The sequence below is a fragment of the Lagenorhynchus albirostris genome, chromosome 18 (genome assembly GCF_949774975.1).
Source record: "Lagenorhynchus albirostris chromosome 18, mLagAlb1.1, whole genome shotgun sequence".
NCBI lineage: Eukaryota > Metazoa > Chordata > Mammalia > Artiodactyla > Delphinidae > Lagenorhynchus > Lagenorhynchus albirostris.
In genome coordinates this window covers 78,670,663-78,691,459 of record NC_083112.1, presented here as the reverse complement: position 1 = coordinate 78,691,459, position 20,797 = coordinate 78,670,663, and the positions used below count along the sequence as shown (strand labels likewise).

Sequence of the window (20,797 nt, the reverse complement as noted above, 5' to 3'; positions counted from 1 at the left end):
GTTGGCCGTGAGGTAGCACGGCCCTGGGTGGTACTAACAGGTGTCGGCTGTGACTGGGCTGCGTTGGTGGGTGCTGGGTGCTCAGCCCCGGCCCCCTTCCTAACCCTGGGTCTGGTGCCTGAAAACGCCCAGCTGGGGGACAGGAGGCCCCTGGGAGGCGGGAGCTCGTCAGTGGGGTTCCTTCCAGGGAGGGGGCTTCTCCTCCCTGGTTGCAAGCCCCTCTGCTCCCTATCAGTCCACAAGCAAAGGGGCTGCTCGCACTTGCAGCCCAGGCGCACTCCCAGCTTCTGGCGGAGGGTCCAGCGGCTGCGGCTTCACTAATGGTCTTCGGTCAGACCCAAGATCAAAGGCGACGTGGCGTCCAAGATTCCACGGGGCCGTTGGCAGCTCCTCCCTTTTCTCCAGCGTGTGTCGGGGAGGCATGGCCCGTGGCTGGCCTCCCCACCCCAGACTTCTCCTCACCGGCTTCTAAACAGCTGGAGTTCGTAGCTTACTCATCAGTAAAAAAAGAGTCCTTCTCCTTAATTATTGCCCCAACTTTGACCTAATACTATCAAATTAAATTCAAAATGAAAAGGGACCCGGGGGATGAATAGATAAGCAAAACGTTAGCCTTGGAAAAGAAGCGAATCCTGTCTCGGGCCATGACGTGGATGAGCCTTGAGGACATTGTGCTCAGTGACATAAACCAGGCCCAGAAGGACAGGCAGTGTGTGGTTCCACTTCTGTGAGGTCCCTGGGCAGAAGGTGGGCGGCAGGGGCTGGCGGTGGCGGGGACACGGGGCTTGTTGTTTAGTGGGTGCAGTTTCAGCTTTGCGAGGTGAAGGAGTTCTGTAGGTTGATTGTGCAGCAGTGTGAATAGAGTTAACTGCGGTGCTGCTGAGCTGTATGTGTGAAGGTGGGTGAGAGGATACATTTTAATTTCTATGTATCTTACCATAATTTAAACATTAAAAATATTAAAGGGACCAACGTGGGTAAAACGAAACAATCCTTAACTCCTAGGCCAATGGATTACTACTTTTATAGGAATCCATTGCTTTAGAGGTTAATGTATATGTTACCTTACACTGTAACAGTACAGATGGTTTTCTCATCAACACTTTGGAGGCAAGAAAACCGAGACCTCGTGAAGAGCTAATGAACGTACAGAAGTGAGCGGGTGCCTTGCTGTGAGATAAATCCATCATTGGGAAGGTGTCTGTGGTTATCAAGGAGACTGAATAATTCCATGCTAAACTGATGATAGATTTACGTTTGCTTTTTAGGTGAAGCCAAAAATCTTCCCACTTACCCGGGGCCAAACAAGATGCGAGATTGTTATTGCACCGTGAACCTAGACCAGGAGGAGGTTTTCAGGACCCAGATCGTGGAGAAATCACTCTGGTAACGTCTGCTGCCGCTTTATTTGCTGCTGACAGTTGCTTCTGTGCGGAGGGTGTCCTCACTCCATCCTTATCCTCTCTCTCGGCCTGAGAGAGGAACGGGCTCCCGGGGCGGTGACGGGCTCATGGTCCCTAAATGCCCGTAATGACCGGGGCAGAGCGGAAAGGACAGAGCGCATAGACTTATTAGTCGGCTGAGAGGTGGGTGAGGACTTTCTAAGTCGAGATGAGCTGGGCAGTATATAGTGCAACGAAAGAGTACAAAGCAAGGATTTCAGAGCATAAATACTTGGGGAGCTTTTTTTTAACCATCTTCCTTTTTCTGAAGAGGCTCAAGACGGGGGTGGAGATAACTGTTCACAGAGATCAGACCTAGAAAGCATTGTTGCTAGATTTGAGGAACAGAGGGGTCAGGTGAGAGAGGCTAGCATTGAAGCCTTAAGACTGAGAGGTTTTCAGCCTCAGAAACACGTCCATGCCCCTCACCCCCGGCTTGTGTAGGAACCGTTCGGAGAGCCTGTTAAGGCCCGGGTGTCGCCCCAGGCGGGTAGGGTAGGGCGGTGATTTGCATTTCCCACCAGCTCCAGGCCTGCTGGCCCCGGACCCCGCCCTGGGGTAGGAAGTGGTGGCACCTGTGGTCACAGTATGTCTCCGGGAGAGGGAGTGGGTAGGCGAGGGGGCCTCTGCCGCCCTGGCAGGCGGGCGGGGACGGTGGGGTGGGCCTGGGGGAAGCACAGCGAAGCCGGCGGGGTCCCAACCAGAGCAAGTGGTTCTGGAGCCCGTGCTGACAGTGGGCCACCCTCGGGCTTAGAACGGTGGGCTGTGTGGGTCCATCCAAAGAGCTGTCTTGGGCTCGAGAACATTGTTAGCAGATGAATCATATCCTTGCACATTGCTGCTTCTAAGTGGGAACAAACAGCACGTTCTGGTGACTTAATGAATTTAACTTTTAGAAACTGTTAAGATCTCCTGCCCCCGAAACATGCAGACACTTCCCTTCTCCGTGTGCCCCGTTGTCGCCCAGACCGGCAGGGCTGCTCCTGAGGCCCTGTGTTATTTGAATGCGCCCTCCGGATTCTCTGAAGTAATTTGTTGAAGGAGAACGAGAAGACTGAGGAGTTTGTCAGGAGTCGCGTGTGGCTGTGGCGCTGATGTTGAAGGTGCTACCGTCGCCCTCAGGGCTATTTCCGTGAGCTCCCCAGGAGAAGAGTCCACGTTAGAGGGTCTCTGCAGAGCTGGGCTCCCCGCAGACCTGCCGGGTGAGGGTCTCTGGGAAGGGAATTTGGGAACCTCTGCTTTAGTTGAGGCCGAGAAATAGGGACCATTCCTGAAAATATTTCTTACACGTTTAGAGATAGAAATCATAGTTTCTGGTTTTGATGGCATAAGAAAATGAGCTTTTGGAGCAGGAAAGGGAGGCTGAGAGCGAAATAAAAAGAGTGGTGTAGTAATATTGTCTCTTCTGGGAAGTCGGCTACCTGTGATACAGCCAGAATCGGGCAGCCCCCAAACACTGTCACCAGGAGCCAGTTAACTCTAGTGAGTATGCCGAGGTGATTCTCCCAACTCGTCAGAGCGTCTAACCCTTCACAGACCATTCCTGCTTTCCTCAGACAGTTTTAATAAGCTTAGTTTTTGAAAGGTTAATTTATTCATTAGCTCAATTAATATTTATTGAGTGCTTATCTAATACGCCAGATAAGTCAGGGAGCGCTGTAAGCAGGAAGTTAAAGCTGACAGCAAATAAAGAGACAAACCTACACGAAATAATTCCAAGAGGTTAAAAAAATATGAGACAAGAAACAAATGGGACCTAATTAAACCTAAAAGCTTTGCACAGCAAAGGAAACCGTAAACAAAGTGAAAAGACAACCTACGGAATGGGGGAAAGTATTTATGAATGATACTACTGACAAGGGATTAATTTCCAAAATATACAAACAGCTCATACAGCTTAATAACAAAAAATCAAACAACCCAATAAAAAAAATGGGCAGAAAACCTAAATAGACATTTCTCCAAAGAAGCCGTACAAACGGCCAACAAACACATGAAAAGATGTTCAACATCGCTAATTATTAGAGAAATGCAAATCCAAACCTCACTGTAATGAGGTACCACCTTACACAGGTCAGAATGGCCATCATTAAAAAGTCTACAAATAATAAATGCTGGAGCGGGTGTGGAGAAAATGGAACCCTCCTACGTGGTTGGTGGGAATGTAAACTGGTGCAGCCACTATGGAGAACAGTATGGAGCTTCCTTAAAAAACTAAAAACAGAGCTACCATATGATCCACTAGTCCCATTCCTGGGTGTATATCCAGAGAAAACCATAATTTGTAAAGATGCATGCACCCCAATGCTCATAGCAGCACTATTGACAATAGCCAAGACATGGAAGCAACCTAGATGTCCATCACCAGGTGAATGGATAAAGAAGGTGTGGTACATATATATATAATGGAATATTACTCAGCCATAAAAAGATGAAATAGTGCCATTTGCAGCAACACAGATGGACCTAGAGATTATCATACTAAATGAAGTAAGTCAGACAGAGAAAGACAAATATATGATATCGCTTATATGTGGAATCTAAAAAAATGATACGAATGAACTTATTTACAAAACAGAAACAGACTCAGACATAGAAAACAAACACGGTTACCAAAGGGCACAGCGGGGGAGGGGAGAGGGATAAATTAGGAGTTTGGGATTAACCATACACAATACTATATATAAAATAGATAAACAGCAAAGACCTACTGTATAGCACAGGGAACTATATTCAATATCTTGCAAGAACCTATAATGGAAAAAAAGAACATATATATATATATATTCTGAATATATATTCCTGCATCACTTTGCTGTACACCTGAAACTAGTACACATTGTAAATTAACTATACTTTAATTTTAAAAATGATTTAAAAATATGGGTGTATGTGACCATTTAGTATTGAGGCAAAACCCCTATTTATACTGGTGAGGGGCAAGCTGGTCGCCCCAGACCTTGACTCTGCAGTGTAAGGGCAAAAGCAAGTAACCTGCTGCATAAAAGAAGTGAGTGAGGAAAGTGTGCCTCAACTTGGTGCTGAGTACTTGAAATCACAAGCTGGCTCTTGGAGTGTGTAGCCTGAATCCGCACCACATCTGTGGTTCAGAAACCACAATCCATACACATACGTTAATGCAGTCTTGGGTTAGTAGTTTGTAACTCCTGCTGAGGCAATGACAGGGCAGTCGAAAGCAAATCCACTCCCCTCCTTCAATCTAGGTCTCAGGATTCTCCAGTATAACGTTTCAGGGAGCTTGAGCTCAGAGGAGAAAATGCACAGAGAACACAGAAATAAAGCGTCATGTGCATTTTCCAAGAGAAACAACAGACAGCAGAATCAGGCCTGCAGTGTTTGCAGAATGTCAGCTAACAAAGTTTAGTGAACTTAAAAGTAATGAGACAAGATTGAAAACGTGAGCAGGATAAGGAACGATGAAGAATGCCCGCACCAATTTGAAAAAGAATCTAACAGAATTTCTAAAAGTGCAGATCACAAGAATTTAGATGAAAAACTCAGTGAATGAACTAAATAGTTGATTAGACATAGCTGAAAGGAAAATTGGTAAAGTGGAAGGTACATTTGAAATATACCCCAGAGGGACTTCCCTGGTGGTCCAGTGGTTAAGACTTTGCCTTCCAATGCAGGAGGTGCAGGTTCAATCCCTGGTCAGGGAGTTAAGATCCCACATGCCTCGTGGCCATAAAACCAAAACATAAAACAGAAGCAATATTGTAACAAATTCAATAAAGATTTTAAAAATGGTCCACATCAAAAAAAATCTTAAAAAAAAACCCGAAATCTACCCCAGAGACACAAAGGAATGGAAAGCGTGAGAGAGGTTTAGAGACACAGAAGGTAGAGGGATGTCTGAACACGTCCTGTGGGAATTCCTAAGGCCAGCGACCACGGGTGGAGGTCACAGGAGGTGGTGTCTTAATGCAGCTCAGTTCTTGAGGGGCCGAACCTGGGGGGCAGAGCCCAGTGGCACAAGACCCAGACCCAGATGGCAGCTGCGAGGGTGGAGGGAAGGGGGCATGCCTGGGTGACAAGGAGGGCACTGCGCCCTGGACAGGCCACCGGCACCGGCAGCTGTCAGGGTTCAGTGTTGCCGGCACAGAGCAGCTGCACGCCTTGCTGTGTTATGGCGCTAACTCCCGCATCGTCCTCCAGGCTCAGCATCGCCTGTGAGGGTTGACCATCTGTTTGGCAACGTTGCTGTAGGAAACAAAGAGCCTACGTCTGATCTCTGGACCTGAGGGAGCCGGCAGGACCTGGTGCCCTGTCTGGGGCTCGTAGCCAGAGGGGCCTCGGTGGCCACAGAGGGTCAGTGCCACCCAGCGTGGTCTGTCCTCCCTCAGGCTGGAGTGCAGATGGAGCGTGAGGGTGAGAGGGAGGACACACACCCCCTTCCCTCCTTTCTCCAGGGGAAGGGGGTCCAGGAATCGGGCTGCGGCCTGGCTCTGTGGGTGTCCCCACGCCCTGGGTCTGCAGAACGCCGCTCACCCGTGAGCAGGTGTCACCGTCCCTGCCTTCCTTTCCTGCATGTCTGGTGTGGGACAGTGGGCACTGAGAGGGGACTGCTGTTGCAAATTTACTGGGGGAACCCCCCTGGTCAGACCCTTCGGGGAGAAGGAGGCTTTTCCGGACCGTCTCTCCTCCAGGACGGTGATTCGGGGAAAGTTCTGTCCTCCTGAGAACAGTATCTTCCTGACGGTGCAAGTGGACGGTGTTCACATTTAACTTTTTACAGCTACAATTTTTAATCATTTAAATGGCAAGTCATCATTTCTTTACCATTTATTTAAATGGAAAGGCTCTATGAAACTGTGTTGTCCTATCCAGTAAAGGGAGCACGTTCGTGCTACAGTTAAAAAAAGGAACTCTTAGGAGCTGGGTTGGCCCAATCGTTTGCAGGCGTATCCCATGAAGTGCTAGTTTTTCATTTCCTTTTGTCCATGTAAGTGATTATTTTGAGGATGACATTGCCCACCTCTCCCCTCGACGGGCAGGAAGCGACTCCTACTCTGACCCTCACTTTCCCCCAGGGCAGCTCTGTTGAGGCTGTGCTGAGCCTCCTGCCTGGACGCCCGCCCCCCCATATCCAGCCCAGAAGCCCCTCCCTCCCGCCCCCGTGGGCCTCTGGACCGGACGGCCCTGACCCCGCGACTGTGCCTCCTTGCCTCCCGCAGAGTTTGGTTGTGTCTGTCAAGCGATAAAGGCAAGTTAGAAAGTTGTGTTCACAGTAAGATTCCTTTTTGTTTAAAAAACTGGCATAGCTCTAAAAATGGTCTGACACGTGAGGACTTAAACGCCAATGTGGTTATTTTTTCTGGGTAGTGGGATTATGGGCAGTATTTTTGTTCTTTTGTTGGTAGGTTTTTTGTTTGTTTGTTTTTGTATTTTACATAACATTAGAAGTTAGTAAAATAACCGCTTTCTAGAGCAAGTGAGGAAGGAGCTAGCTCATCACCGCGCTTATCGATTTGGGTGTCATTACAGAATCTCTAATCCCGTCATTCTCGCCAAGAATTTTCCCGAATGAAAGGCTGTTCCCCTGCGGGTGGGCGCGAGCTTCCGGTTTGGAATCAGAAGGAGCCTGTGGGTCAGTGACTTGAGAGGGTCTCTCTGTTCCTCCGAGAGATGCAAATTGCTCAGAAAATAGAGCTTTGTGTGGTGGCCTCCGCGGTCTCCGTCTCCGGGAGGGCGAAGTTGTTTGGGGTTAGGGAGTGACAGCACAAGAGGGAGTCTGTGGTTTGGGACGAAAGACGCCATTTTCTCAGATGTTCTTAATGAAAACCAAGTTGTTGACTAGAAAACACCAACTTGGAGATTATGAGACTGTACAGGTAGCATCATCTCTCCTTATGTTTCTTTTCTCTCTACTTTCTCAAGTTAAAGCTTAAAAAGTAAGTCTTTTTGACATAAATGCAGGTCTCAGGCCCAGACGTTCCACACCACCCTTCGCCCCAACGGTCCTGGGGAGCTCCAGGCGGGGACCCTTACCCCCGGTCCTGGGGAGCTCCAGGTGGGGACCCTTCCACCCCCCCGGTCCTGGGGAGCTCCAGGCGGGGACCCTTCCATTCCCCCGGTCATGGGGAGCTCCAGGCGGGGACCCTTCCACTCCCCCGGTCATGGGGAGCTCCAGGCCAGGGGACCCTTCCCCTCGGTCCTGGGGCACTCCAGGCGGGACCCTTCCACCCCCCCAGTCCTGGGGAGCTCCAGGTGGGGACCCTTCCACCCCCCCGGTCCTGGGGAGCTCCAGGCGGGGACCCTTCCACCCCCCCGGTCATGGGGAGCTCCAGGCGGGGACCCTTCCACTCCCCCGGTCATGGGGAGCTCCAGGCCGGGGGACCCTTCCCCTCGGTCCTGGGGCACTCCAGGCGGGACCCTTCCACCCCCCCAGTCCTGGGGAGCTCCAGGTGGGGACCCTTCCACCCCCCCGGTCCTGGGGAGCTCCAGGCGGGGACCCTTCCACCCCCCCGGTCCTGGGGAGCTCCAGGCAGGGACCCTTTCCCTCGATCCTGGGGAAATCCAGGCGTGGACCCTTCCCCCCCCGTCCTGGGGAGCTCCAGGCAGGGACCCTTCCCCCTGGTTCGGGGGGGCTCCAGGCAGGGACACTTCCCCCCGGTCCTGGGGAGCTCCAGGTGGGGACCCTTCCCCTCGGTCCTGGGGAGCTCCAGGCGGGGACCCTTCCCCTCGGTTCTGGGGAGCTCCAGGCGGGGACCCTTCCCCCCGGTCCTGGGGAGCTCTCTGGTCCAGGGTGGGCCTTCAGCTCAGAGCATCCCCCCGACATCGGGCTCCAGTCCTCACTGAGCCCCTGAATCTCAGGATGTGGGGCTTCTCACAGGGCTTCCCAGATGCCCGGCTGACCGCCGTGCCCAAGCCCAGGTAAGGCTGGGACCCTGCAGGGAGAGACCCTGGGCCCACCCTGTCCACTCTCCCTGAGTAGACAGTCAGTCCCCGTGGAGCTGTGGGCTGGGCAGTTTGGGTGTCAGGATGCTGTGGTTAATGGGTTCCTCTGGGGTCCCCAAAAGCTCCCCAGGCTGCCAGCCCCCTCACGCCCCCAGGCTTCTCCCTGACACCCTCCTTCCCTTGGGGCCTTTCTGAAGGTTCTGGAGTCCGGGGGCTTCAGTTACCTTAAGAAGCGTGGCCAGGCCTTTAAAAGACAGTCCGGGTGTGAGTTTTTGGTGAGCACACGTGATTTCTCTGGGGAGGGTGGGGGGAGGGGAGGGGCTGCATGTGGGAGTCCCGTGTGGGGTGCACCCCATGTGAGCAGATGGGGAAACTGAGTCTGGAAGAAGTGAGGAACCCGCCAAGGCCACGTGGCCGTCCGCCTTGGGCTGCTTAGGCAACGGGCTGCAAGTCACCCATGAGGGCCGGGCTCCGGCACAGACACCCGGCTGTGCTTCTGGAAGAGCGTGTTGCTGGCCCTGTAGGCGGGCGCCCTGGGTGCCCTTGTGCCCTGTGATCCAGCCTTGTCCTGCGGGCCAAGACTGGCCCAGGTGGGGTCCAGGTGGGGTGCTTCTTCCCCAGCAGTTGGAGGAAACTGTGATCTGACCTCCAAGGCTCCTTCCCCGGGAGGGTCAGCTGCATCCCTCCGTCCACATCTGCATGAAGCTGGGGGCAGGCCCTCGTTTCTCCATCCGTCCTTCACGTGGACGGAGCGCCTTTCTCTCCTGGGAGCCGCCCCTCCCTGTGTTCAGGCCGTGACCCACAGCTTGGGGGGAGGCTTCAGCTGAGCACCCGGCCTCCCAGTGAGATGCAGTAGCTTATCGGAGCCTCAGAGACAGGCTCTCGGGTGCCGAGGGCCGCGCTGCTTTAAAATCACCATTTAGAGGAAGTGAGGGAGAAACCAGACAGGGTTCCTCCTGCTTCTGGGAGCCATGGGCGGTTCGCGCCTGGGGTGCGGGCCCTCCCGGTGCCGGGGTCCCGCGAGCACCAGCCCGTGCGGGGCGCAGGCTGCACGAGTCCTCTCCCTTCCCGACTCTTCTGTGGACGTCTGAATACAGTATTTGGTCTCATGAATTTTAATCCAGGTTTTAGTGAATGGTTTAACCACCTGCACGTTTATTAGCCGAACGCAGAGCTGTTCAGAGCCGGCCGGCACCCTTTTCGGAGAACGGGCCCTGCCTGCCTGGCTTCCAGCTCTCTCTGGGCCTCGGCGTGGGCCCCAGGTCCCCGCTTCTGGGCACCTGGGCCCCGCCAGGGCTGCCCTGTGGCACATCCGGGGCTTGCGGGGAGGCTCCCCTCTGTCCCCGTGGCTCCCGCGCTCCCCTCCCCCAGATGCTGGGAAACGGATGCTGGCGTTTGCAACATAGGACACAGCACACAGCACGAAACCGGGGAGAACCTCACGTCTGGCCCCGGCGGGGGCAGGGCAGTGCCAGCCGGGCTCTGGGGGGGCCGGGGAAGGACTCTGCGGTCCTGCGGGTGCCCTGCCGGGACCTCTCGCCTGCACATCTGGGCTCGCGGAGCCAGAGGCCAACAGCTTCCCGTCGGAGGCTTTTTCTCTTTTCCCAGTTCTGTGAAACTGCATTTAAACTTCTCCCTGTAATTAGCGAGGAAAGCGCTCTGGCTGGCCTCAGACGCCAGAGGCCGCGTTTTAATTCCCTTGTCAGATAGATAGTGGTAGTTAAGGCCGTCCAGTCCTTTGGGTGGCATTTTCCCTTTCCCTGGACAAGCCTGCAGCCGTGCAGGGCATGAAGGGGCTCCTGTGCCTCCAGGGGCCGGGGGTGAGATTTGTGTCCCTCATGTGTAACCGGCTGGTGTCACGGCTCTGTGTCAGGAGATGGCAGGTGTGGGACTGAAGGTGCTACCCGGTGAGCCACCCATGAAGAGGGTCCTCTGAGTGGGGCCTGGGCAGTGTGTTTTCTAGAAACCTCTCCAGGTGATCCTGATTTGCAGCCGAGAGTGGGGACAGTCCCCCGAGATAAAGCCGGGATGGGGGCCAGGCCGTGGGCAGGGACACTGGAGTCAGGACTCGCGTGTGTGGCCGTCTCGGGGGCAGCCCTGGAAACACCTGCCGTACGCGTGCGCCTTCTCGCGAGGCCTCGGCCGCAGCTCTGACTCCTGGGGGACGTGCCTTCGGGGCTCTGGCCCCCAGGACATGGCGGGGGGAGAGCAGCTGCCTTCTCTGCACGCCTGGACCTCAGGCCAGCGCAGTCCCTCTTCCTGCTCTGGATCTGAGCTGGTCAGTAATACAAGCGATACCTGTTAGGTGCTTCTGACGGCAGCACCACAGGTGGGCTCGTCCCCCTCCCGAGGGGAGGCTCTGAGGCAGCTCCTGCGTACAGGTCCTTCCATGTCTGTCACCTGCCATCGCCTCCCTCCGCCCCCCCCCCGCCTCCCTCGGCCCGCCGGGACCACCAGCTCCCAATTTCGTGTCCCCCACGTGAGGTCACAGGTGCATGCCTGAGGCAGGCGCTTGGAAGCCGGCCCCCCCCCCAGGACTGACCCCCCCTCAGGACTGATCACCCCCCAGGACTGACCCCCCCTCAGGACTGATCACCCCCCCAGGACTGACCCCCCCTCAGGACTGATCACCCCCCAGGACTGACCCCCCCTCAGGACTGATCACCCCCCCAGGACTGACCCCCCCTCAGGACTGATCCCCCCCTGGACTGACCACCCCTCAGGACTGATCCCCACCCCAGGACTGAGTCCCCCCTCAGGACTGATTCCCCCCAGGACTGACCCCCCAGGACTGAACCACCCTCAGGACTGATCACCCCCCAGGACTGACCCCCCCTCAAGAATGATCCGCACAGGACTGATTCCCCACAGGATGGACCCCCCCCAGGACTGACCCCCCCTCAGGACTGATGACCCCCCCGGACTGACCCCCCCTCAGGACTGATGACCCCCCCAGGACTGACCCCCCCTCAGGACTGATCACCCCCCCAGGACTGACCCCCCCTCAGGACTGATTCCCCCCAGGACTGACCCCCCAGGACTGAACCACCCTCAGGACTGATCACCCCCCAGGACTGACCCTCCCTCAAGAATGATCCCCACAGGACTGATTCCCCATAGGACGGATCGCCCCCAGGACTGACCCCCCGCTCAGGACTGATCACCCCCAGGACTGACCCCCACCTCAGGTCTGATTCCCCACAGGACCGATCCCCCCAGGACCGATCCCCCCAGGACGGATCCCCCCAGGACCGATCCCCCCAGGACGGATCCCCCCAGGACTGATTGCCCCCAGGGCAGGGGACGCCGCCTCGTAGAATCTAACGGTGCCCCTTCTGTCTGTGTCCAGCCCCTTCTACGGAGAGGACTTCTACTGCGAGATTCCGCGGAGTTTCCGTCACCTGTCCTTTTACATTTTCGATAGAGACGTTTTCCGGAGGGATTCAATCATAGGTAGGTACCGACCGACCAGGGTTTTCTTCAATTTCTCCGCCTCTTCTGAGCGGGGCTCATTCTGGCAGAACTCCCGGGCACGCCGTCTGAGCCGGTGAGCCACACCAGCATCTCGCCTGCCCTTGCTGGCCATCCCGGAGCTGCCCTGTCACTGTGTTCTGGGGCGACACACCACGAGCTCACGCGGGGACACGGGGACACGCGGCAAAGGCAAACCATCCTTCAAGGCGAGAGTGGCGTCCCCCCAAACGACTCCCGAAGCCTTCTCCAACCATCCCACCACCCCAGACCTTGCCCATCCCTGAACCCAGCACCCATGTATGGGGGACTGGGATGGTATTGGGGTGCACTCATAAGTATTAGGGGCTCTCAGAGGCACTGGGATGCTGTCAGAGGTACTGGGGGTCTCAGGTATTGAGGGTCCCAGAGGCACCAGCGTCCTGGAGAGAGTGAGACCCACCTTGAACGTGGAGCCCAGAGCCGCCCGTTTGGTGGGCGCCTCTGTCCCGGGAAACCTGTCAGCTCCCCGTGGTACCAGAATTAGACCCGAGCTGCCCAACGTGGGCTCAGCTGTGGCCATGGGACCCCAGCTGATCGTCGCTGGCCCGGCTGCTCCTGGCAGGAGGCGTCTCGGTGCTTTGCTCCTGGACAGAGCAGTTGAACCTGGCGGGCCCGTGACACTGCAGTCTCCCGCCCGCTCCTGGGGCGTCTGACCAGCTCCACTCACTGCCCATACGTGACTGGTCAGGGGTGTTTGCGCCCAGGCCAGCAGCCCTCAAAAAAAAACAAAGTCTGGGGCTTCCCTGGTGGCTCAATGGTTGAGAGTCCGCCTGCCGATGCAGGGGACGCAAGTTCGTGCCCCGGTCCAGGAGGATCCCACATGCCGCGGAGCGGCTGGGCCCGTGAGCCATGGCCGCTGAGCCTGCGCGTCCGGAGCCTGTGCTCCGCAACGGGAGAGGCCACAGCAGAGAGGCCCGCGTACTGCCAGAGAAAAAAGAAAGAAAAAAAAAGTCTGAAGGCAGCTCTGGAGCTGAGGTCCTTTAAAGAAGCATCTGGCAGTGTTTCCAGCACATGGATCAGAGCTTCCCACACTCGTCAAAATGCAGATGCTGGGTATTGGGTCTGGGGCAGGGCCCAGGGTCTGCATTTCCAACAAATAGCGTTCTTGGAGACTGCTGTGTTTTACGTAGAAATCACCAGTTTGTTCAGGAAGTACACGGCCTAGATGACACAGCAACTCAGATAATTTGCACTTGACTTCATTTAAGATGGAGCCGTGATAGGGCCCCTCAGCAGCCCTTTACCTCTGAAGCGAGGATGTTCGCGTTTGCGGGGCCACTTCTGTGCTGGGCCTGCGGGCCTGCCCGCTTTGCCCTCAGGATGGCGCCCGAACCTTAGCTTGGCGTCACGCTCCGGGGATTCCTCCTCCAGCCCAGACATAGGCTCTGGCCCTCCCGGCCCCTCTCCCGGTGCCTCGCAGCCTGACGCCCACCTCAGGCCCTTCTCCGATGCCCGCGTGGCTGCCGCTGTCGGCCCGAGACCCTGGTCAGCTGGAGGCTGCCCCTCGGTGTGTGTTATTCTCACCGTCGCCTGTGGGAGCATTTCTTTTGTGTCCACTGGCCCGTACTTCCTGTGGCCTGGGGCTGTCGGAGCAGGGCCCGGGGGTGTCTCCGTCTGGCGCCTGCTGCATGCACCAAGGTTAGTTCGAGGAGGAAAGGAGGGGGCAGAGTGGTGGGTCGGAAGTTTACACGTTACTTGATGGAGCTCACCTGGGCGACAGGTGCGACCCACAGGGAGATGCAGTACCACCAGGGCAGTTGGCTCAGATTATACCAGAGTGAAGAGGAGTTTGACTAATCCCTGGAGCTACACGGGAGCTTCTTTGAGTGGTAATCCTAAGGAAAAAGGACTTTTAAAATATCTTTGCCCATTTGAATCAGAGAACCTGATCTAGCTGGTTTGGGGTTATTTCCGCTCATAAAGACCAAATAAGATGTTTATCAATCATTCTGTTTAAGGCGCCTGCTGTTTTTAAAGAGAACCAGCGGAACCAGCAGAACCATGGTTTAGCAATTCCTGGTGGCTTTAAAATGGGGATGTGGCAGGGTGCAGCCAGATTTAGATGTTTCCAACATTGTTCTCACAGCCGTAAAAATAAGAGGCTGTCTGGATCTCCAAGGATAATTTGAAGTTATGACTAGCAATTATGTTGTTACCAGGATGAGAAACCAAGTTCTAGGGTATAAATTTATGTCGCGGAAACGAGCGTAGTGTCACCGGCTTCTCACGTCTGCCATGTGATCTGACGGCGCCGCACCAGGTTCTCTGGGTGCAGCAGCGCGTGGGCCCCCCCCCGCGGGCCGAGTCCAGGGGTGGGGTTTGTCCCAGGGAGGGTGTGGCGGTGCAGTGCGGGTGTGGTCGAGGCAGTGCTGGCTCAGGGCCACCGGCTCCACTTCCAGTGCGGGGCGTGGGCTGGTGGGGCTCTGGGGGCCCAGCCAGGCCTCCCCCTCTGCCCCACTCCGGCTGTGGGCCTGTCATCCCAGCATCTCCCCGCTTGGTCCGTCCAGCCCCGCTGGCAGGGGCTTCCTGCAGGTTCTCTATTGAAGGGTGGGGGTGTGAAGTGAGACCGTGCTCCTTTTGTTGATAAGCCAGGGTCATCGAGGTGTAATTTGCACAGTGCGCCCACTGCCCACTGCGGGCGCGCTCGTCATTCGACGGAGGTGGGGTTGTGTCCTGCTTTTAGTGATCGTGAGCAAAGCTGCCGTAAGCATTCTTGCCTAGGTCTCTGTGTTGGCAGATGTGTTCATTTCTCTTAGAAAATACCTAAGAGTGAGATTGCTGGGGCGTACTGTAGGTTTTAAAGGACGGCAGAATTTGCCATCCCAAATAGGCCACTGTGGCATAACGATTTGTTTGAGCTGCAGGCAGCTGGGAAGAAGCAGACACAAGGAAATCTCTCTACCCTAGAAGCAGAACATAAATTTGTCCAAATCCGAGACGACCCTAGACCCTTGGCGGCCCAGAGGCTACACCGAGGGACCCACACGACGAGCCTTCCGGGCCATTGGTTCCCACCTACATTTACCTTCCTTGAAACTCAGAGTCCTTTCCTTGGTCTTGTCACTTCTCTGAAAATTGGTGGTGGTGGTTTTAGGTTAAGATGCTACGAGTTCCAGCCACCGCCTTGCGATACTCATCACCGAGTTTCCCCCACGTATATCTGAGATACACATGTTGATCAACTTCTGTTTGTTTTTCTCTTGTTAATCTTTCTTTTGTTACAGTTCTCTTTGTCCAGAGAACCTAAAAGAGTAGAAGGAAAAAGAGTTTTCCTCCCCTGCAGTGTGTTTACCTTTATTAGAAGCTGACAAGCTGCTTTCCTGAGTGCAGCATTTTGAATTCTCTCCGGCACTTGTATCATCAACTTTCATTTTTGATTCGCTTTTGCCCTTCTAATGTGTGTGCAGTGTTTTATTGTAGCTTCACTGCGTTTTCATGATGAAGAACGATGCTGGGCGCCTTTTCATGTGTTTGTTTACCATCTGTATCTCTTCTTTGGTAAATCATTCAAATCTTCTGCCCTTTTAACTGGATTTTCTTATTGAGTTTTTAAAATATATTCTGGATACAAGTCCTTTATCAGATGTATGTTTTGCAAATATTTTCTTCTAGCTTGTGGCTCGTCTTTTCATTCTCTTATGAGTGTCTTTTGAAGAGCAGAAGTTTTTAATTTTGATGAAGTCCAATTCATCAAACATTGTTTTTTTTTGGTTTTTTTTTTGCGGTACGCGGGCCTCTCACTGCCGCGGCCCCTCCCGTTGCGGAGCACAGGCTCCGGACGCGCAGGCTCAGCGGCCACGGCTCACGGGCCCAGCCGCTCCGCGGCACGTGGGATCCTCCCGGACCGGGGCACGAACCCGCGTCCCCTGCATCGGCAGGCGGACTCTCAACCACTGCGCCACCAGGGAAGCCCCCCATTTTTTTCTTTTATAGTTTGTATTTTTGATGTCATGTCTAAGAAACTTTGCCTACCACAGGGTTGTGAAGATTTTCTTCTATCTTTTCTTCTAGAAAGCTTTTGGTTTTAGCTCTCATGTTGCGATCCATTTCAAGTGAATTTTACATACGACAGGCTTCGGTTTTCTCCTTACAGGTGTCCAGTTGAATTACCTTAGCACCTTTTGAAAGTCAACTGACTTTATATGCATGGGTCTGTTTATGGCTTCTGTGTTCTGTTCCACTGACCTGTATTCCTCTCCTCACACCGACACCAAACTGTCTTAATTCCTGTATCTTCACAGCAAGTCTTAAGTCAGTCGTGTGAGCTCACCAACTTTATTCTTTTCCAAACTTGTTTTGCCATTCTAGGTCCTTTGAATTGTCATTTACCTCTTCAGTCATCTTCTCAATTTCCAAAATGACTGAGATTACACTGATCTGTAGATTAATTTGGGGAGAATTAGCATCTTAACGAAACTGAGTCTTCAGACCCTCCAGCGTGGCTTGTCTCTCCACGTACTTGGGTCTTTAATTTCTCTCATCAGGGTTTTGTGACGTGTTTTCAGCGCACACACGTGTGTGTGTGTGTGTGTGTGTGTGTGTGTGTGTATACATATAACTTGTCCCTATATTTTATGATTTTGGTAGAGTAGACAAAGATTTCTGGGCTAGTACACCACAAGCTGAAGGCGTAAAGGCATCATTTTGTGGATGTGCTGTTGGTATCTTTTCAATTTCAGCTTCCATTGTCATTGCCTGTGTGTACAAATACAATTGATTTTATGTATTGACCTTTATTCTAAACACACCCACTCTGCCAGCTTTTCTTGTAGCTTTCCCTATAGATTCTGTGAATAAAGACTTATTTCTTCATTTCAAGTCTACAGGCCCTTGTTTCTCTCTCTTGCCTCTGTGCACTTGCTGGGCACCAGGGTGAACAGGAGCGATGAGAAAGACATCTCTGCCCCCTGCCAGGCCCGGGCAGCGGGGGGCATCCGGCTGTCCCTCCTTAGTCACCACCCTGCAGGGGTCACCCCTGGCTGCCCACCTTCCCGCATCCTCTGACCTACTGTACCTGGTTCCCCACGTCACATGCTGCCTCTTGAACTACCTGACGTGCTTCTCTCTTCTGAACAGACCCTGGCAGGTACAGCACCCACCAGAGGAAGTAATACCTGGGGCTTTTAGTGGCGGAAAGGCTGCCACACCACCTCTGTCCTCATCAGAGGGTGAGGCCCAGGGGGCATAGTGACCTGATGTCACTCAGATCGATGGGGACAGCTGTGGATTATGACACATCAGGCACGTTTAAGTGGGAATTGTGGTCTGCAGGTCAGGTGCTCCCCAGGACAGCCTGTGGGAACACCTACCTCTCACGTGTAAAGAGTGCATGTTCATGTGTTCTTGATGTGGTCGGTCTCTAGACGGACAGACTGGCAGCTGGTGACAGAGGTGACCCTGAGGTGGGACCCTTGTAGCAGGGGAGAGAGAAAGTTATTCTTGGCTGTATTTTATATCCTTTCTAATGTTTCAGACTTTGTTCTATGTTCTGGTATTACCCGTTTAAAATTAAGTACTTCCAAAAATAAAGAATAATGATGATGTGTGAGTTGTAGGGGTCACATGAGCATTAAATACGTGTCTCCTCCTATTCCAACCAAAGCTCATAAAAACATTGTAGTGACTTAAAATTTCCAACTTCAAATGTAACCTCCTATCCAGCTGAACTAATCGTGGAGTCTGCAAGTTTCTTTATCCCTTTTTAGTGGAATATTATTGCCCAATTTAGTTCCAAGAAATGTTTTTTTCTTGTGGCTTTATTCCTGCAAGACTCAAAATTATATTCCCATCAGGGAAGGGGGTGGAGTTTTGCAGGAGCCAAGCAGAGAGAAAGCCAGGGGCTCTGCCTGGTGACAGGTGGTTGGAGGTGGCGGCACCCACGTCAGGATGTCAGCGGGATGCCCCCAAGGCCAGGAGCGGTGGGAGGGGCTGGGCTGGGCCGGGCCGGGGTTAGTCCTTGTGACTTGATGCTGGCTGGAGAGAGGCCTGTGTGGCCGGTAGCTCCGGGTCTCTGAATGCCTGTGGAGCCCCTCTTTCTGCAGCCTGTGCGCTCTGTCTTCTGTCCTCTGCCCCTGCCCAGCACCTACGGGCTCTGCGTGCCGTGGCCTCTGCCCTGTGAGGCCTGTGGCTGGGCAGGACTTGGCCGCAGACGGGTTTGCGTGGCCAGAGCTGAGCCAGCGAGGTCGATGTGGGCAGCGTGTTGACCCTTGCAGCCAGCTGCGCTGCGCCCACCTTGCAAGTGGACAGAGGGGCTGGCCTTTCCCGAGGCTGTGTGACGGTGGGAGGTGAGCGTGCTGAGGTGCTGCGGGGACAGTGGGCAGGGAGACGGGGCTGCCGCGGGTGATGGTGGGGAGTAAACAGACCCGACTCCGCCGCGCTCAGCCCGTGGCACTCGGGCCGGCGTGCCCCTGCTTCATTTCCAGCTTCCCGTCTGTGCCCGGCGGGTGTGCCCGTCGGGTCTGGAGACCAGGCGTGAAGACTGCAGGGCGAGACCCTTCTCTCACCCACCTGGGTTCCCCGGCTGGACCCCTACAAAACTAGACGGAAGATGGGCTAACGAGAGAAGCAGGCATTTCTAACGCCTTTCAAACGCACGTCTCGGGAGGAACCTCGGCGTCGAGTAGCTGGGCGCTGGCGACACGTGGGCCCGCAGTGCATCTTAGCAAAGGGCCAGCACATTCAGAGGAGGCGAGGGGTGCAGGCTCCTGGGGCACCGCGTGCTGGAAGGGACCATGGAGGCTGCCTGGCGGGGTGTGTGCACGGGTCTCTGGGCCGACGCCCCCTCCTCACGTCTGAGCCGCCCTCACCTCTCGCTCACCTCGAGACGCGCCGCGTGTACGTCGGGTGATGGTCTGAGCTCCCCCAGGAGCCAACTGCAGAGTGTCCTTTCCCTTAAGCCTACCAACCAGCAGGTGGCTGGGGCCCCAGCGAGGCCTCGTGTGAGCCCCTGGGAGCAGAGTGGAGGCTGCCCTGCGGGCCCCAGGGGAGGCCGGAGAGGAGGTGACGTCACAGGAGGGCCTCGTGGGACAGGGGCGTTTGGGGAGAAGAAGTGGTAGGAGGAGCACAGAGGGCAGAGCTGCAGCGACGAGGCCCGAAGCCCATGGACGGGACGCCTGCCACGTCTGTGACCAGCACCCGCCGCCTCGTGCCGGGGTTGCTACAGGGCGACGTGAGGGGAGGGTGCAAGGGGCTGGCGGGCAGCATGTGTGGGCAACCCCAGGATCCCGCTGTGAGGCCGCCGGGTGCTTCTCCTCAGAAGCACAAGTCTTTGAAGAAACAGGCAACGGAAAGCAGTCCCTTTGCGGAGAGGACTCTGCGTCCTGGGTGAGGGCAGGGTGGGCCAGCCAGCTCGGGGCTCTGCAGGGTGGCCACAGGGGCCTGGGGAGCATCCCAAGCAGCAGATGACGCGGGGTGAGACGGCGCCAGGGGCCCAAAACGTCTCCTTTGGTAACTGGACTGCGATCCCGAGTGAGGCAGTGTGTCCTGGGCTGTACGCCAGGAACACCTGAACTTCAAAAATGTTTACTTTTATGTTGTCCTTTATCGTTCCTATTTCCGTGTGTGATTTACAGTGTACGTAAGACATTATGTGTGTGTACGTGTGTATTGCACGCATATACACGTGTACGCAGGGTTGCTCACGTGGGCAAGCACCCGACTCCCCTATCCTGGTGGACAGCGTGGTCCCCGGGCCCGAGGCCACGGGGTGTGGGGACAGGAGGACAGCCAGTGCCCGGCGCCCTCCGTCCTCCCGAGCGGTGGGGTGGGTGCTTGCTGGCCGCCACGTACGTCTTTGGAATAAACAAGGTGAATGAACAATGCATGACGGTGGTAGATGGATATTTAAATACTATAAATCTATGTCAGTAATGTACATCACACACGTATATTTACATGTGTATTTTCGTTGAAATTCTAGCTCCTAAGTATCAAGCCTATGTCAGGAATGTAAAACTATTGAGAGCAGACGTCCTTAAACTTTGGGACCCACAGAAGTTCCCTGGGGACCTCGTGAAAACGAAGATTCCAGGGCCCCACCCCAGGGATTGTTTTCTCACGCAGGATGGGGCCGGGGAACTTGCATTTAGGAAACTCTCCAGCTGTTTTGATGCAGGTGGCCTGTGATTACACTTTGAGAGACACTGATTCATAGACCCAAGCAGGCGATAACCCGGCTCATTACACGGGCCCGACAGGAACACGTGTGCACACATGCTACATAAGCTAGATGTGCACGCACACGCATGTGCACACTCTGTGAGCCGGCTGTGCACGTTGCCTGTGGGCTAGACGTGCACACACGTGAATTCTAAGCCACAGCTCATACGGGCACACGCGCACTTCCAGGGACTCTGCGGCAAAGCCCTCCTGGCAGACGCTGCCCTGCCTCGCTCTGCAGCTCGGGCATCGGGGCAGGGGATGGCCGGGACACGGCTGCCCGGGGTGTCTGCTGCCTCAGCCCATCCCACACGCCGCCCTCCGGGCCCTGAGCAGTGCACCTGGCGTAGCCGCTCCCTGATCTGTAGGGTGTGCGCCAGGTGCCCTCACCTCCCGCAGCCTGGTGGCGGGGGGAGGCTCCCGTCCACGCCCAGGCTGTGGACACCGTGGCAGTGACCTCGGGACGGGCTCTGCTCAGGGTGGACGTGGCACCTCCGGATGCAAAGTGGCATCTGTTGCTCTTGCTGCATCGTCTCTTTCCCGATGATCTGTTCTGGATTTCCCGTCTGGAGTGGCTGGCAGAGGTGGTGGAGACTGCTCCCAGCCCTGCTGGGTGGGGCGTCGGTGCCCTCGTGACTGGTCTCCTCTGCATTGATCTTCCAGGGAAGGTGGCCATCCGGAAGGAAGACCTGCAGAAGCACCACAACCGGGACACGTGGTTCCACCTGCAGCACGTGGACGCCGACTCCGAGGTGCAGGTGAGGCCT

General features: G+C 55.1%; 1 protein-coding gene across 1 annotated transcript in view; it reads left to right on the top strand.

The window, feature by feature from the left end:
* The window catches only part of RASA3 (RAS p21 protein activator 3), an 87,525-nt gene that overhangs the window by 34,699 nt on the left and 32,029 nt on the right, over positions 1-20,797 (top strand). The window contains exons 2-4 of the mRNA XM_060129444.1: positions 1,269-1,386; positions 11,710-11,813; positions 20,694-20,788. Of these exons, the coding sequence (XP_059985427.1) occupies positions 1,269-1,386; positions 11,710-11,813; positions 20,694-20,788 (317 nt within the window). The remainder of the gene's footprint in view (positions 1-1,268; positions 1,387-11,709; positions 11,814-20,693; positions 20,789-20,797) is intronic.